This window comes from Molothrus aeneus, chromosome 6, assembly GCF_037042795.1.
Source record: "Molothrus aeneus isolate 106 chromosome 6, BPBGC_Maene_1.0, whole genome shotgun sequence".
Classification (NCBI taxonomy): Eukaryota; Metazoa; Chordata; class Aves; order Passeriformes; family Icteridae; genus Molothrus; species Molothrus aeneus.
The window spans coordinates 50,470,340-50,487,041 of record NC_089651.1 but is presented as its reverse complement, the minus strand read 5'-3'; the positions used below and the strand labels follow the sequence as shown (position 1 = coordinate 50,487,041).

Sequence of the window (16,702 nt, the reverse complement as noted above, 5' to 3'; positions counted from 1 at the left end):
AAATAATGAAATTCTGCTGACTGATTTCTGATTTCTCTTTTCTTCCTCTTTTCACCTTTTTATGCAACTTACATTTTGCAGACCCATCCTAATGCCAGCAAACTGCCCTTAAAGGATTCTTTCACTTATGACGACTACAGGTTGGTCTGTCTTTTAATTTTTTTTCTTTGTTTCTTTTCTGTTTTTACTATGGTAAACTGTGGGGCCCTGGAAGTCTTAATTGGTGGGAAAGCCCTATTTTTACTGAAATTTTAATTGTAGGATTTGATACTAATACACTTTATTAGTGAAGAAGAAAGTGAAATAAATATGCAGATTTTAATTGTTACAAAGGAATAGTCATTCATTATAAGCAGTTAGTTTAGCTCACTGGCACACATAGTCAGATTACTAAGGTTAATTCCTTGTTTCTTAAGAAAATAATTCAGTTGATGTGGCAGGAGTTTTAGGGTTTGGGGAAATTTTTTAAATTTTTTTTTTCATAAAAGGCTCTACCAGCACACACTAGCAAAAGTTAATATCTCAAGCTGCTGCTGTTGAACAGGAGAGCTGGAGAATGGAAGTTGTACACATGAAGCATGAGTGTCACTTGGAGGTGCTATAAGGGGTGACAGAACTAAGATTAAAAGAATAATATTTAAGATAATGAGAGCTTTAATTCTGTTAAATGATTAAAATAGCATGAATAAAAGACATTCATAAGAGATTTTCTAGCCTAGTTGTACTTGTGGGTAAGGCTATAAAAGTGGGATTTCTGAAGCATGCCTCCTTCACTTAAAGAGAGGAACACACCAATTTACAAGTGAGGTGGTGTAAAATTTTACAGACAAATTGCAACAATTAACAAGAAGCATGTTGTTACTGTGTTTCAAGCAGTCTTTCTATATCAGAATTATCTACAATTTAACTTTCTTTTTAGACCTAGGTTGATTTCAGTTGGCCACTGTCTTTCTTATCAATCTAGTTCTTCTGAAGAAATCCTTCACAAGTCTTATTCTGTATATTAAGTACATGTTAGTAGTGAAGTCTGTGTGAATTAAAATTATTTTGACCTTCTCCTGGTGACATCTTTTTTCCCCTCAAAAAACCCCACAACACATATATGTCGTAAGGCCAGAACATGGTGAGACAAATATTCTTTTTTCCACTAGTGTTTAATATTAATTTTTGTCAGGTATAAAATAAAAAATGAAATCTAGAAAATACTGAAGTTCTAAGCTTTTCTAAAGATTTTTATGTTTGAAAAGGTAGCTTGCATTTTGTTTACTTAACCTGACTTAGAAGGATTTTGAATGATGTCCATATGCTAAAGAATTATGTAATACTCTCTTCATGGTTTTTACCTGGATATCTGTTTGGAATGTTGTGGCTTTTTTTCCTCTCAATACTATTGAGCAGAAAATTTAGCAATACTGACCTAAGCCAAAATCTTGCAAATTGAAGGGAAACACTTGCCAAAAGATCATGCATGTGTCAGGTGGTTGCACTGGTTTCCAGTTCATGCAGTATATAAGCTTTTTAGAGAGTGAGGGGGAAATATACCCTAGCTCTTACAAGAGTGTGCACATATGTGGGAGCTCCTGCTGCCCAGCAGGAGAAGCTGCAGGAGCAGGTGACCCTGGGCTTGGGATGTGTAGTGTGAGATATGTGTGTGGTGAAGGGCTGGGAAGCAGAAGCTGACAAAGGGAGTGGATCCTGGCTGAGGAATGCAGCCAATGGAAGGTGTGAAGAGTCACTTGCAAAGAGAAGAGGGGTCACAATCCTGGTTTGGTATTTGTTCTGTGTGCATGTCTTGGAAACCTGGGAGCTGCTGCTTTTCCTGCAAGTGATATTGCCTTCTACTGTTCCTATAGTCAGTGTGATCTTGAAGGAAACTAAGTTTGGAAACTCCCAGTCTAAATGATTGCTTCAGGTGGGACTATGGCCAATTGTGTTTTAATGCTTTGAACATTGACCATCTCATGTTTTTATCTTTTGCAGATGGGCAGTTTCCTCTGTTATGACACGGCAGAACCAGATTCCAACAGAAGATGGTTCCAGAGTTACACTGGCTCTAATACCTTTATGGGACATGTGTAATCATACTAATGGACTGGTAAGTATTTCTTCAGTGTTGCTGAACGACTTTAGGGGTTAGGTATTAAGTCTTTCAACTGCTATACAACAGTTTAGTAACACTTTCTGTTATGCTTCTTAACACAGGAATGCTATCTTCCCAAGAAACCCTAGAAAAACTAATATCTGAAAGAAAGGTTTGTCAGTTTCTCAAATATCTTATGATAGCTTTTCAGGCAGAGCTTTCTTCATCTAGAGAAAACCATACAAGAGATTTGATACTTGTGTAAAGTTATGTCTTGTGTACATATAATGTACTTTTAAAAGTTTTCATTTACATGAAATGTTTTGTCCAGCCTGAGTAGTCTCCTGACATGGAGCTTTGTTTCTGGTGGGCTGAAGAGGATGCACAGTACTGGACAGAATTGTTCTGAGAACAGAAAGCAGGCACTGATGGATGTTGCCTCTTGTAGCTACCACTAGGGAAAGTGGTTAGAGATTTGCAACTAAGAAATACTGCCTGCTCTCCTAACCATGCCCAAAGAGCCTTGTTACAGAGACAGCAACAACAAGAACAAAGCCTAGTTCAACAAAAACAGTACATCTGTTACTACATCAAAGAAACAAAATGCAAAAATACTACTTTAGGGCATATTAAACATTTAAAAGGTGACATATGTATATAGAAAGTCAGACCTGCTGACATTTTGGCTTACGTGCGCTAGTTCAGGGGATGATTCCTGATTTCATTAACAGACTAGTTAATGCTGAGGTGAGGAAATGGAAACCCAGAGAGGCTGTTTTATCAATGTTATTTAGTCATGCTCATGCACACTTCAAAAGTCATACCCCCTACTTGTGTTTCCAGTAGATATTATTTGTTGTAAGCACTGGATATAACCATCCTATTCAAGTGATCTGTCTCTTTTGTGGGAGGGTTGACCTAAATGTTAGGACAGCAGTATGTGTTAGTGCTGTTGGTATAAAAAAGTCTGTTTTAAATGAACAAACTGTAAAGTAAGTTGTTTTTCACTTGACATTTAGCTAATTTACTGTTACTATGACTGTATCAATTACAGCATGGTAGGCTAGGCTACGAAGGTACAAGTGTTTGGGGTTTATTATTTATTTTTCATTATTGCAAGGTGATTACATGTTCTTTAACCCTGATTCTTGCCTTTGCCTATTTGTTATGCAATCTCACAGCTTTGATTTAGCAATAAAGTTCGTATGAGAGTCTTCAGTACAAAGAAAATTGCTTAAAATCCAGAAATGTGTATTTTTGTAATATAAGTCATAGCTGCAAGCATCAGTACTTCCTGTACCCTTTTCCTGCTGGGCATCTCTTTCAGATGCTTTTGCAGAGACTTGTCTGTATTCATTAGACAACTCTTAATGAATGCCTTCAAAGTTAGGATTAGAGTAAAGAGGAAGGGAATCAAGGTTCTGTGAGGGAAAATTTAAGTAGCATATATTAAAAGAGCAGCTATTTATGTTGTTTTACTCATTCAAACTTCTATTTAAATTGATAAAGTAATTTTTATTTTTATTATGCTCTTTAACAGTGGGTTTGATATGGAGCCAGCCTTTGGAGCCAAACCTCCTAATGCAGTAGTATATCAGGATTTGAAACATTTTTTTATGCTGAAATATATCCTAAAGGGCAAAGGGGGTTGTGCTGAACTTAAATATTTTTTATATATGTAAAGATTTCAGTCATTTATTTCATATTTCTAGAGAAAATAATTTAAATGGGTATAAATTCAGGAAGGATAGAAAACTGTAGTATTGGCAATGGGCTAAGAAAAGCTTCTAAAGCTATTTCTGTTGTGTGCTAGTTGCCTTTTATTATTAGAAATGGGGGGTGACTGCTAAAATAACTGTAAACTGCCTATATTGTAGTTTATCTTATTTATCTTATTGTAGATTGAGGTGAGGGTGGGCTCTGCTCTCATCACAGCACAATCCCTTTAAAATACATGAAGGGAACTGTTATCCATTGCAGGAAAGTAAGAAACAAAAGATGACATTGAATGCAGCCCTGTGTAGTTTATTCCAAATGTAGTGCTGAAATACCTCCCAAGTCAATCAGCTACCATATATATCCCTGTTGTTGCTTTATTCCACAGGGCCCCTTTCCATGAGCTAGATAATAAAATGCTCTTTGGATTTGAACTGGAGCTAGGTCCATCCAGCTTTTTCTTGCTTCTGACACTATTAATTAGATCAACCTGCCTCTAAGAACTATTTCAAAATGGTTGTCTTCATGCATTTCTCATTGTTATTCTTTAGTGGGATTGTATTTTGACAGTCAGAGGTTGATTACCAGTTCTGACAGAGCTTTGAATAAGCTACATTCTGCCTGTTGGGCTGGGTCCATCCTTAATCACTGACCAAGCAGACTATTGCATGCTTTATACACAACTTGAAATTCATGTATCAGTCTGCTTCAGAAATAAAACTGAAGGGATGCAATTTGTCAGCTATCATGTGGGAAGAGAAGTAAACACCCTGTTAATTCTCTTACGTGACTGCTATTAAAAGAAGGAGGAAATAGGAGTCTAGCACTCCATTATGCTTTATAGAAAAGTCTTTCAGAAGTGCTGCTGGGTTTTGTGTGCTGTTTGGGGTTTTTTTTTTTTTTAAAGCAAAACTAAAAATTTAAAAGGAAGATCAGTACTCCAGTGAGGCATGCTTAAACTGACAGAATCCTCCTCATAAAATAATGGAATTTCCCCAGTCTGTGAAAGCCTTCTGTTCCACTGGCATTTCAAAGGATTGGAGTGGACTTTTCACACTCAGAACTATTTCACTGAGTTTACACACTAAGAAAATTTCAGGACAGGTCAAGAGTTTCTTTTTTTTTGGATGAAAAGTACAGTTTTTCAGAAGATGACTGATTTGTAGAAGGTAGATTTGTTATCCTCTTGCATTTGTAACCTGCAATTCAGGGTAGGATAACTTTCTAAACCGAAAATCTTAATTAAAACTGTGCAGTCCAAATTAGAGAATGCACAGGAATTTTTGTATTCAAGTACTGCAGCCTGTGTTTCTCAGTGGGCTGCATTGCATGGCTCTTGTGTTCTTTACTGATCTCCACAAACCCATTTAACAGACCTGCAGTGAGCATCTGCACAGGGAGCTTTCTGCAAGCGTCTGCAGGGCTGGACTGCCCGTGCTTGGGGCTGACATTTTGGATTTGCTCCATTTGAAAGCACTGTTTCGGCTGACAAATGCACATTTAATGATGCAAGCAGTGCAAAACTATTAATGTGTGAGCCATCAACCAAGCTTTTGAAATAATCTGAGTCGTTCTGTCTTTGGACAAGCTGCATCCAAGATGGGAATTGGGGTATACTGCGACTCATATCAGTCAGCTTACAAAACTTTTCATTTTTGAAGGCTGAGAGAGAATTGCTGGCTTCTTCTAGGTTTTTCCCCAGGCTTAGAGCATATTTTTCCATAAGTTACCTCTGTCAGTACTGAACTCAGACTACCTACCATAAAAGTTGCTTTCTGATTTTTCAGCAGCTTATGTTCCATCCTGTGGCTGCATCTCTGGTCATACTATTCAAGAACATGCTGTTCGTCACTTAATAAAAAATATTACATTTTTAGGAAAGCTTTACTTGTTAGTGTGACCCCTTTACAGTGTAGTAATTATTTTTGGGGAAGTGCAGGTTTGTCAAGAGAGTTTATCCTCTTCCATTGCCAGCTACCATCTCAAAAATCCTTTTAGCATTTTAAGAGTATTACTTAACTTTTAGATAAAGGGATTATTTTCAAGTAAATTATAATTCTCTGAAGATTGTATCCCCTAAAGATCCACAGTTATCTAATCCTTTTTCATTGAGAGATCAAAAATGTGTTGGCAGTTGAAGGATAAAGCACAGTATATAGAGCTGTCAGTGCCTTGCTCCCTTGGGCCTCATGGGAGTGACTGAAAGCTCCAGAACTTTATAACAAGCTGCCAGCTTTAGCATGGTACTTTGTCTGTGCTCTATGGAGGGTACCTTCCTCAGAGCCTTCTGTTCACTTCAGGTAGGTTATTTCCTCCATTAGATTTCTTTAATGCTGAGACTTTTTTTAAAAAAAGAGATTGCTCAGGAATCGTAAAGCAATCACTATCAGCTGTATTCTGTTGTGCTGAGAAAGAAATGTGTGCAATTCCTATTGTTAATATTTATTTCCAACAGGGAAATTTGTCAGTGGTGGGAGAGAGAAATATAAAATGCTAAATGTGCTTTTGTCCCTCTTTTCCTGGATAGATCACTACAGGCTACAATTTGGAAGATGACCGGTGTGAATGTGTAGCACTTCAAGATTTCAAGGCTGGAGAACAGGTAGTGTGAAGAGTTGTCTACATTATTGTTGTTCCATTAAGTTCTATGAACACTTGGTGACTCCCTAGAAAATTTTAATAATGTAGTAGTGTGGATTAAACCCTGCTACATTTGAAATTTATTATGCTGAGCTAATTTTGAGTGAAAATGCTACCAAACTAAATACGTGTGCATTTTTTAGAATATTTTCTATCACTTGGTAGACCCTGACTGTAGGAGAGTTTTATTCCTCGTATTTTATAGAACTAGTTGAAATATTTAATTTTAATGTGAACATACACAGCCACCAAGTTAGGAATTCTGGAAGAGCTTAGTAAAAGGCCCTGTCCAAAAGGCCAAAGATAAATAATTTTTAGATTTGTCTGTAGTAATGGATTGTAGAGTCTTTTTTAACAATGGTGTTTGTTGGCTTATGTTTCTTGTTAGTCTTTGTTCATTTAAAAGAGGTGAAATGCAGTACAGTTGCCAGTTATTTTAACCCATGCTGTTGTCATTGCAATGCTTAGTGGAAATGAGGAAGGACCTAAAAACATACTGTGTCCCTTTCACACAGGCATGCATGCATTTACCTCTTCATCCTGAGACAGCAGAAGAGTCTTGCAAAGATGCATGGAACAGTTCAGAATCCAGTATTTTGATCAGAGCTGCTCAGAACCAAAACTGAGTGTCCAAACTAGTGATGCACTGAAGACAGTGGTTCTAGGCATGTAGGAAGCCCCTGTTCTGTGTCAGCAGCCAGCCTAAACCCTCAAGTGGAGCAGCACTCCTTTTCTGACTGCTGCCTGTGCAGTCAGCATGGCCAGACAAAGCCTTTGTCTATGAAACATCCCGAAATGTTTTGTAACTCAGCCTCTGAGTTTTTACTTTTACTCTGTTATTTTGCCAGTCTTACAATTTATAATATTGTGATTTTAATTTTTCTTTTGTATTGTTACCTTTTTTAACAAAGAAGTATCTGGCATTTTTTCTTTATTGAATACATCTTTCCAAAAGTGTATTTATCCTCATTGCTATGCTGAGGTTTACAGTGATTGTATATTTTTGCTCTCAGAATTTGTTATGGTAGTCAAATATTTTCTGTTTTTTCCAATTGTGGTGTGATGAGTTAAAAGAGGTCCACAGTTTTTCCAGAAGTGATCCAATTTATAATTTTCCACAGCTGGCAATGGATGTGTCATATAGCTGTTCTGGCTGCTCTCTCCATTTCAATTATAGAGGGTTCCTATATTTCAATTTTATTTTAGTAGTTTCACTTTGTCTGCTATTTATCAGAATTTCTGTGCAAACTTTAACTGTTAGTGACATCTTTAAAGCACTGTAATTATATAATGCTTCAGTCCTTTAATATACCATGCAGATGTCATTTCTTACAGTTTTAGCAGGAAGAGTGTATGATCCATGCTTTTACTACTAAAAATGTTAGGCAGCAGAGGTCCACAGAGTCTGTCAAACACTGGCCTGAAATAACACAATTCTCACTGTGTTTAATTGGATTTTTTGTAAAACAGTCTTGGGGTGTAAGAGCATACTGTGTAATCTATACATGATATGTGACTTTTAGTTTAATATGAGATGTATCACAATAGTTTTAAAACTTGAGAGGGTGAGCAACTCTCTCCTTACCCACTGCCTCAATACACCTGGTCTGGTCACATGTTCATCATATGAGTGTGTTACAGTATAATGTTTAGTATAATTCAATATCATACTTAAGCATTTGGTGCTTAGGATAAACAGCTCTTACACAAAATTGAAAACAGAGAAAATAAATGGCATCATTGCTGTTACTGAGCCCTTTAGAGAGCACCGTGTCTTTCTCTGTCAGCTAGAGAGGAATGGAAGCTTGCAGGCATCCAGAGCACTGCTGTACCCTGAGGTTCTGAAGGGAATTCTGTAACTGCTGGGACTTCTTTTTCTGACTGACAATTTTATTATCAGACACAAATGGGAAAATATCCTCTTGATGTGGGAGAATACAATTGGTACTCTGACCTCTAGTCCCATGAATTTCATACTGCCTAGCCCTGAGTTAATACATTCTGCAGGTTATATTTAGTAACTTCTTTTAAAATGTGAATTAAAGTAACTATATGCTTTATAAAAAAGAGTTCAGAGTAAAACAAAAATAAATACTGGTTGAACACAGCTCAGATCTCTCTGTATGATGTACTGTGGTATATCCATATCTTAAGGTAACATTTAAATGAAAGCAAAGTTGATCTATCAGCAGTGTAGTTTTGAGTGGACATTTGGTTGGGGAAAATTATTCCAGAAACACCATATCTTTTAATGGGCCCTCCTTGTCTCTGATTTTTTTAGCCTTTAGCAAGCCTTTGAAAGCTTATTTCTGTATGCTGGTACTTTATGTCAGTGTGAGAAACCAGAACATTTTTTTTTTAAAGTACAGAATAAAAATTTCCTCTTGCCTTTCAAAGTCTGTGTTATACATGTATATGTTTACATCTACCTCTAAAGTGTAATTGCCATATTGTATACAGCATTTGAGTCAATACCAGAAAACAAAGCATGTTTCTTCATATAACCAAATATACATTGTACTCAGAATAGTAACTCTTCTAGAAAATAACTTTCAAATTATGTCAATTTTGTGAGCTGATCTTAAGCTTTTTTCCTGTCCCTTCACTTCTCTTTTCATCCTTCTAGATTTACATTTTTTATGGCACTCGGTCAAACGCTGAATTTGTGATCCACAGTGGTTTTTTCTTTGATAATAATTCACATGACAGAGTGAAAATAAAGCTTGGCGTGAGTAAAAGTGACAGGCTGTATGCTATGAAGGCAGAGGTCTTAGCTCGTGCTGGTATCCCAACGTAAGTAAAACACAATGCCATGGGTTTTTCAAAACATTTCCAAAGTATATAGTGTCCAGTAAAGCATAGATGGAGCTCTTTTGTGATAATTTTCTTAGGTGTTATATTTCTCCTGTTTGTATAGCAAATTAAAGTTATTGTAATAATATTTACAGAAGTTCTCTGAACTATATTATCATCTAATTTGAACCATATATAAGGAAAAAGGCCTTTGCTTTAATAACCATTTGAACAAAAACAGAGCAAGGATTAATTTGAAGCAATCTGTGGCTTTACTTTCTTTCCTATCCCTTGCAGACATAGTGCAATGCTCAGTATGTGAATCACAGCATTTTCCTTTAGTCATTTAAGTCCAGAGGGTACTATTAGGAGCAGCAGACATGAAACATTGCATTTTCATGAATTTATTATGAAAGCTGTATAAAATAATTTTAAGTGTAAAATTGTAGAGATAATCATTCTTTTCAGATACAAGTTAGGGAAGCTTTTCTGTTTGAGCTAATATTACCTAATTTTTTTAAGTTACTTTTGTAGCAGTACATTTGTTGTATACTTTATGGTCTTTTATATTAAAATAAGTTAAAAGATATGACAATTGGACTTGTATTTACTGCTGTTGTTTGATTGTTTCTTTTATTAGTTCAAGTGTTTTTGCCTTGCACTCCACTGAGCCTGCAATCTCTGCCCAGCTTTTGGCTTTCCTTCGAGTGTTTTGTATGAATGAAGGTAGGATATTTTATGAAGATAACCTAATTTATGTTTGTGTTGTTGTGGGGATTTTTGATTGTTTTTTTTTTCTTAATGTAGGAATGGGATAGACATTTATATAAAACATTAATATAGATGATCAGAAAAGTTGATGAGTTTAAGTTAAAAAGGTTAAGTTAAAAGCTACTGAGAACCCCAATCTTTGTCCATGTCATCTGAGGGAATATTTCAGTAACTCTGAAAGCATGAAATGATACAATTTTTTATTTATTTTAATCGCCCAGACTCTCGTGAATGAGTGAGCTTTGGAGTTTGATCTCTAGTTCTTGGGTTTCAAAATAGTTTGCAGAACAAGATCATGCAAGACCTAGGGGTTTACATGCTTAAAATCACAGCATTTTAGTCATCACCACTGGAATAATATATGTGTTAAATTGGAATATTCTGTACTGTAAAAGAAATATGGAAGAGACATTTCAAAGTTGAGTATTTTCTATATTTTAGTAATTTGTGAACTAAATATTCAATATTTTGGTAATTGGTAATTTCTGTATTTGCAGACTGTCTTTCTAGTGTTTCTCTTCTGTTACTTCTATTTGTGGGGGAAAATATGTGTACATTTAATAAATATTCACCTTATTTGTGCATGTGAAACTTCTCATTAAATGCTCATAATAGCTCCTTGTTGGTTAGATGCAGTTTTGAAGGTTATGGATGTGACAGTTTGTCATGACAGTGAGAGAACTCCCTTGCAGTTAGGAATACTGTGCAGATGATGTGGATTTTTTGTGCCAGCAGGAATACTGAAGTAGTTGAGTTTCTGCATGTGGTCTATTTGCTTTCTTTAATAAAAACAATGTAACTTAGTGTCATGCCTTCACTTCCTCTTGTCATCCATCTCTTAGAACTTACTAAGAAATTAGAATATACCAGAACAGTTCGGTTGGAAGGGACCTACATCCATCTCTTGCGATTGCCTCATACTTCTGGGAAGTAAATTCAAGGGAAGAAAATTTTAGGATGCTGATGAGGGAGTGAATTTTGGCTTGGAGAGGAAAATATAGCTAGTGAATGCTTTAATTGCATTTCTCTGGTATATGATTGTGCTCAGTTTATTTATATGTTTTAAATACTGTTTAGGAAAACTGTTTATTGAGAAACTACATGCAAGCTCTTGGTGAAGTTTGTCATAACTGCTTTGCAGTAGTCAAATTTATTAATTAAAACTTAAATGAAATTTGTGTAATATCAAGGAGCTGATTAAATGTTTTCTACTCTTGAGTTTTGATGGATGTCTTTTCTGACCACCTGTAGGAAGTTTTTGCTACTGAAAAAGATTATCAAAACAATAGGAAAAAGAATTCCATTGCTATTTGCACGCTCTTCGGCCTGTTCCTTTTATTCTCAAAAAGTTCATTGCACTCTTTACAAATTACTCCCTTTCATTTATGAATGATTTTACAAAACATTCTGTTTCACTGATGGAGATTTATGCTGTGTATGAGAGGCTGTGATGTCTAAAGTATCTTCATTTCCAGGTGGGGAGAAGGCCCATTTGCTGCTGACCTGAAGACTTGAAGTTGTCTCTTTGAGGCAAATCCTAGAGAAAAAGCAGCATATCTGATAATTCTTATTTGAGGAGAGGGTTATTTTTTGCTAGCTGCTCAAAGATATATGATTGAAAATAAATCTTTCTGCAGTTTGTCAACTGACAAAGTGAATGATGAGATTGTTTTTTAACAGATTGGTTTTATACTTATTGCAGAAGAGCTGAAGGAGCACTTGATAGGTGAGCATGCGATTGGCAAAATCTTCACTCTGGGGAACTCTGACTTTCCTGTTAGCTGGGACAATGAAGTTAAACTTTGGACATTCCTGGAAGCTAGAGCATCCCTTCTTTTGAAAACCTATAAAACAACTGTGGAGGTAAAATTATCATTATGTGTAATTTAAAAGTCTGAGTTCTTCTGTGTGTTGAGATTGTAGGAAAAGATATTTTGTCCTTCATTTTGTCTTTGCAAACTTCAACCTGAATGTTAGCACATAATTAATTCTGTACTTTTTAAGTGCAGAAACAGTTTTGCATTATCTAAGGAAAATCAAATAAGATTGCAAAAAAGGAAATTTTGTTAATGTAATTTTGTTAATGTATTTTTCCTTTGATTTTCCAAGTAGAGACTACCTGCTTTTTTCTCTGCAAATAAGATGGGGAATCAGTTTCAACTTGTTTTCTGTTTGTTGCATTCTCCAGATTGCAAAGCAATGTGCTCCTATTGCAAATGTATAAGTGAACCTACGTGTTGCATGTATTTGTGAAGTAACCTGACTTTGCTTGTCATGCAGACTGATTTATGTGCAGAAGTGTTGGGCTTTTTTATGATTTCATGACAAATTTCACTGGGACTCCTTGCAACATTTGCAGACCCCCCTCATGTCCATTTGGCTCTGCCTGGAGAGCCTGGTGTCACTCCTGCTCAGAGAAAGAGATGAGGTGAGGGAGGGGCTGTTTGATTGTGTAAGGTGTTAGTAGCAGACTTGCTTTTTCTTTCCTACCAGGTGGATAAGTCCTTCCTGGAGACTCACAACCTCACTGCACATGCGACAATGGCCATCAAACTGCGCTTAGGTGAGAAGGAGATCCTGGAGAAGGCGGTGAAGAGTGCAGCTGCCAGCAGAGAGTATTACAGGAAACAAATGGCAGACGGAGCTCCGCTCCCCAAGTATGACAAGGGCCATATTGCCTTGTTAGAGAACACTGTGGCAGACTCTAGACTCCCTATTGTCTTGAGAAACCTAGAAGATGTGGAAGAGCAAGGGGACTTAAAGATTGATGAAGCCATTGATGCTGAAGTCACAGAGAATGGGTTTGTAAATGGTGAAAACTCTTTATTTAATGGGACCAAATCAGAAAGTGAAAATCTTAGTAAAGAGAAAAGCAACAGAGGGACTGAAGATGCCAAAGAATCTTCTTCAGAAAGTACTGATGAGGTTAAAGAATAGTCCTAAAATTTTACTTTCTTGTGAAATTAAACTAGCTGAAGTTTATCAACAGTGCATTTATGTTGGTGTGTTCCTTTGTTAACATTTCTCTTTCTGCAGAGAAAAATGGTTTTGCTGCTTTATATAAAAATGAAATTTTAAGTTATTTAAAAGATTTAGCATCCCTTTTCAATTAAGATTGCCATCTTGCTTTCAGGCGAAAACTGGGGAAAGAGGTGCCTTTGGAAGATTTTGCAGCCCTTTGTTGAACCAAATGTATTTTCTTCCTGGGGAAGAATTAAGCTCTTCTATCTGCTGTGCGTTTGTTGTTCTGTCACTCTGACTACCGAAATTAAAAGCTTGCTCTGCCTCCTGCCAAGAAAAGCAGAAGGCAGGACTGACTCGGTATTCAGCATGAAGGTAGGGGAGCAATACAGCAGAAAACTGAATGAGAGGATCAGAAACTTGGGAGACTGGAGGAAAACCTGTTTAAAATCAGGTGTGCCAGTCCAGAAAAAGGTAAGGTGGCAACCTTATGATTGGTAGTTTTAAATGTCAATGAGAATCCAAATTGTATACACTTAAAGTGATCTCTGAAGATTTCAGTTTACTTTGTCTTTTGTTTACTGTATAAAATATCTTTCTTCTTCAGTCGGAGTTAGGCTGCTACAATACAACATTCATGAACTTTTAAAGGCTGACTACTTTTTATTTCCAGGCAGTAGTTTTTATTTACAATGTTGGCAGAGCTACTGGAGATTTTGCAAGCAGATAGGCCAAGCCACAGCTTTAAACTGATCAAAGTGAGGTCACTTCCCAGCTTCTTCAGGTTTTCACAATGAGCTAGAGATTTTCAAAGCTACACTTTTGACTAAACCATTATTAAAAGGAAAATATTAACAATGTTCTTGTCTGCTACTCCTTCATTTCTGTGTTGTTGAATGTAACATTGAATTCACATGTTTACCTGATCTTACTCAACTTTGTCTTTTAGTTAAGATATTAATTGATCCTGCTTCCTCAAAGGAAATGGCAATCAGGTTTATGTATTTTTGGCCCAAGTCCAAACCACAGCCAAGTGTGCAGTGGTTTTTGCCATTTAGATTGTGTCTTCATCTGATGCACATTTCTTGTGATGCTGCCACAACTTAAGCAGGTCTACTGTCACCAGCAGTTTTGGTCACTGTCATAGTACATGTTTGAACTTCTAGGTGGAAACCATACAGTCCTAGCACTGTGCAATATCAAAACAAGGGTAATTCCATGGCTTGACTTTGAAATTACCAGCCTATTAGGAGGAGAGGAGGGCAGAATATTTTTATTTTGTGGATCAATTCAGAGGAGTATCAAGTGGTTTAAATCTGTTCTCAATATTAAGAACTTTGTCTCTTACTTTTGTATCCTTAAGTTCATGATGATGGATAGAATGGAATGCTTGGACAGTTGTTTAAAACTCAATAGAGGTTGCAAACTGCTCATTGAAGATCAGTTGCAGTAAATCGTCTTCTGGCACATTTGTAGTTTTTTTAGCCTTTGCATCTTTCATACTGCAACCTGGAACATGTGTTTTTGCATCAATCTTTGGTGCAATACACATTTAAATAGTGACCTTCTTTCAGGTTGTCATAGAAGTTCTGGTGTTCAGCTAGTATCAGTGTGGAAAAAATAGAAAAAATAGTTTTTTAAAAAGTATTTCACTAAGAATGGCATGTTGCCATTGCACCTTGGATATTGCTTCATCACTAACAAGATGCTGGACCAGTATTTTTGTAACTATATGCTGCCTTTGGTAGAATGTCATGGAATTGTTGTCTTGACAATTTAAATGTCATACAAGTAATTACGTTTTGGTTTTTATTAGGACCAATACTCCACTTCTGTTTCTGCCACTTACATTGCACAACATTGTACTAGATACTATGATGCAATTCTGAAACTAGCCTTCCCTGAAAATTATAACTGTAATTCAGAATTTAAATGCTTTGATTCAATCTGATACACTGTATTTTGTTCCAGTATTTGCTAATATCTATGGCTTAGCAAAGCCTGTGGTCACCACAGGACAGAATGTGTGGGTTTTCTTGAATAAAATATAGTTCTACCATGTCTTCACTAGTGAGTGTATTATACAAGCAAAACCTCTACCTGATACTGACTGCTGTATCTTTTGGGGTCTGTGGGGAGAGGAATATCTGTCCAGGTGTACAGATGAAGATTAAAGGACAAATAGCTGGGGAAAAAACAAAAAAAGGATTCAAGTAAAAGAAAGGGAAAGTGTTTTACTGAGTGCATGGTCAAATTCTTACTCTTCATCTGTTAGTGTTATTTAGAAAAATATGTTACACACAATAAAAATAGTGAGTAATCTAATTTTGTAATTTGCATTTTTCCTCTATGCATGTAATGGTTCCTTCAGAAGCACTAACCTAAAACTTAAGCTCTTGAAAACTGAGGTGAAAACAAAAAAAATTGGCACTGATGAGCCCTTATTACCATCTGTCATGAAAACAGACCTTTCAAAGCATTTTAAAGTTAACTTTCTTCATAATGTTTGGTTAAGAGGCTGTTCACACTAATCCCAGGCTAAATGCCAAATCTTGCTTCTGTTTAGCTATCTAAAGTATTCCTGTAAGAAAGACATCACTTGCATTTCTCGGACTGTTCTCCAAAAGCAAAACAGGGGAAAAAAAGCCTTTTGAATTTTACATGAACCTACCTACTGATGAATCATTTCCCTAACAACCTGTAACTAGTTTGGGTCCGTGCCACAAGGTGATGTCCATATTTCCCTCTTGATAAAGTCAAATATACAAAATTGAGCAACAACTGCCAGCCTGAAAAATGTTTTTAAAGTGTAAATGCAACTGTAGCTTAAGTGCTGTCATGAGTGAAGGAGAAATGAGAGCCTTCTGGCTGGGGAGGTGGGATGGTTTTTGTTCTTGGCTAGAATATTTATTCTTTGCCTCAGACATCATTATCAGGTGGTATGAACAGAAAATCTGTGCAACCCAACAGTAGATGCCTTCTTGAGGCTGATTTGCCTTTAGGGAGAAATGATCGTCATGGAGTCATGAAACTCGCATGATTCAATGGTATTCTGGAAGATTTAGGTTACAAAATCTCCTCTAGTTCACATGTTTAAAACCAGTATGTAGTATCTACTGCTGCCCCTTCTCTCTCATTGTCTAGAAAGGCATGTGAAGTAATTATGAAATATTTGAAGTACTTCAATCAGACAAAAGAAAGGTGCTCCCAAAATCTTCTTTTCTGATTTTATGGACTGAAACTCAGTCTAGGTATTTCTTGTACTCTGCTCCAAACAGGAGTTTTCAGTAAAAACATTGCCCTACCACATTTATCTGATGAAGCAATACCCATCCCTTTTCCTCTAGAAGATTTTTAACTGATCCTTGTTGAAGTCAGATATGACCGCATGATTTTCACGTAATTACCATCTATATTTAATAGTTTCTATCGAGTTTCCTTCTTTGCATGCACTGCATGCTGTGCAAAGTACAACACATAAATTGGTGACTCATGGTTAGGAGAGCTTTCTTAGCATTTCCCAGGTTCTACATCTATTTCCTAACAAATGCCATAAGTTTGGAAACCATGTGGAGGATTTTTCAGTTAAAATTTAAAAAAATAAAAAACCTTTCAGTCCATAATTAAGAAAAAAGCAAACCACAAATGGTCCTGGTTTTTGGATCTGGTGTAATTTGTAATCATGAAAGATTAAGCTAGGTAGGGGAGGAAACTGAGGAGATGTCCTTTCCTAAGCGGAAA

General features: G+C 36.3%; 1 protein-coding gene across 1 annotated transcript in view; it reads left to right on the top strand.

Moving 5' to 3' along the window:
• The window catches only part of SETD3 (SET domain containing 3, actin N3(tau)-histidine methyltransferase), a 61,508-nt gene extending 46,222 nt beyond the window's left edge, over positions 1-15,286 (top strand). The window contains exons 7-13 of the mRNA XM_066552186.1: positions 82-140; positions 1,981-2,095; positions 6,324-6,398; positions 9,063-9,229; positions 9,870-9,955; positions 11,703-11,863; positions 12,494-15,286. Of these exons, the coding sequence (XP_066408283.1) occupies positions 82-140; positions 1,981-2,095; positions 6,324-6,398; positions 9,063-9,229; positions 9,870-9,955; positions 11,703-11,863; positions 12,494-12,937 (1,107 nt within the window). The 3' untranslated portion in view covers positions 12,938-15,286. The remainder of the gene's footprint in view (positions 1-81; positions 141-1,980; positions 2,096-6,323; positions 6,399-9,062; positions 9,230-9,869; positions 9,956-11,702; positions 11,864-12,493) is intronic.
• Positions 15,287-16,702: the final 1,416 nt, after the last annotated feature.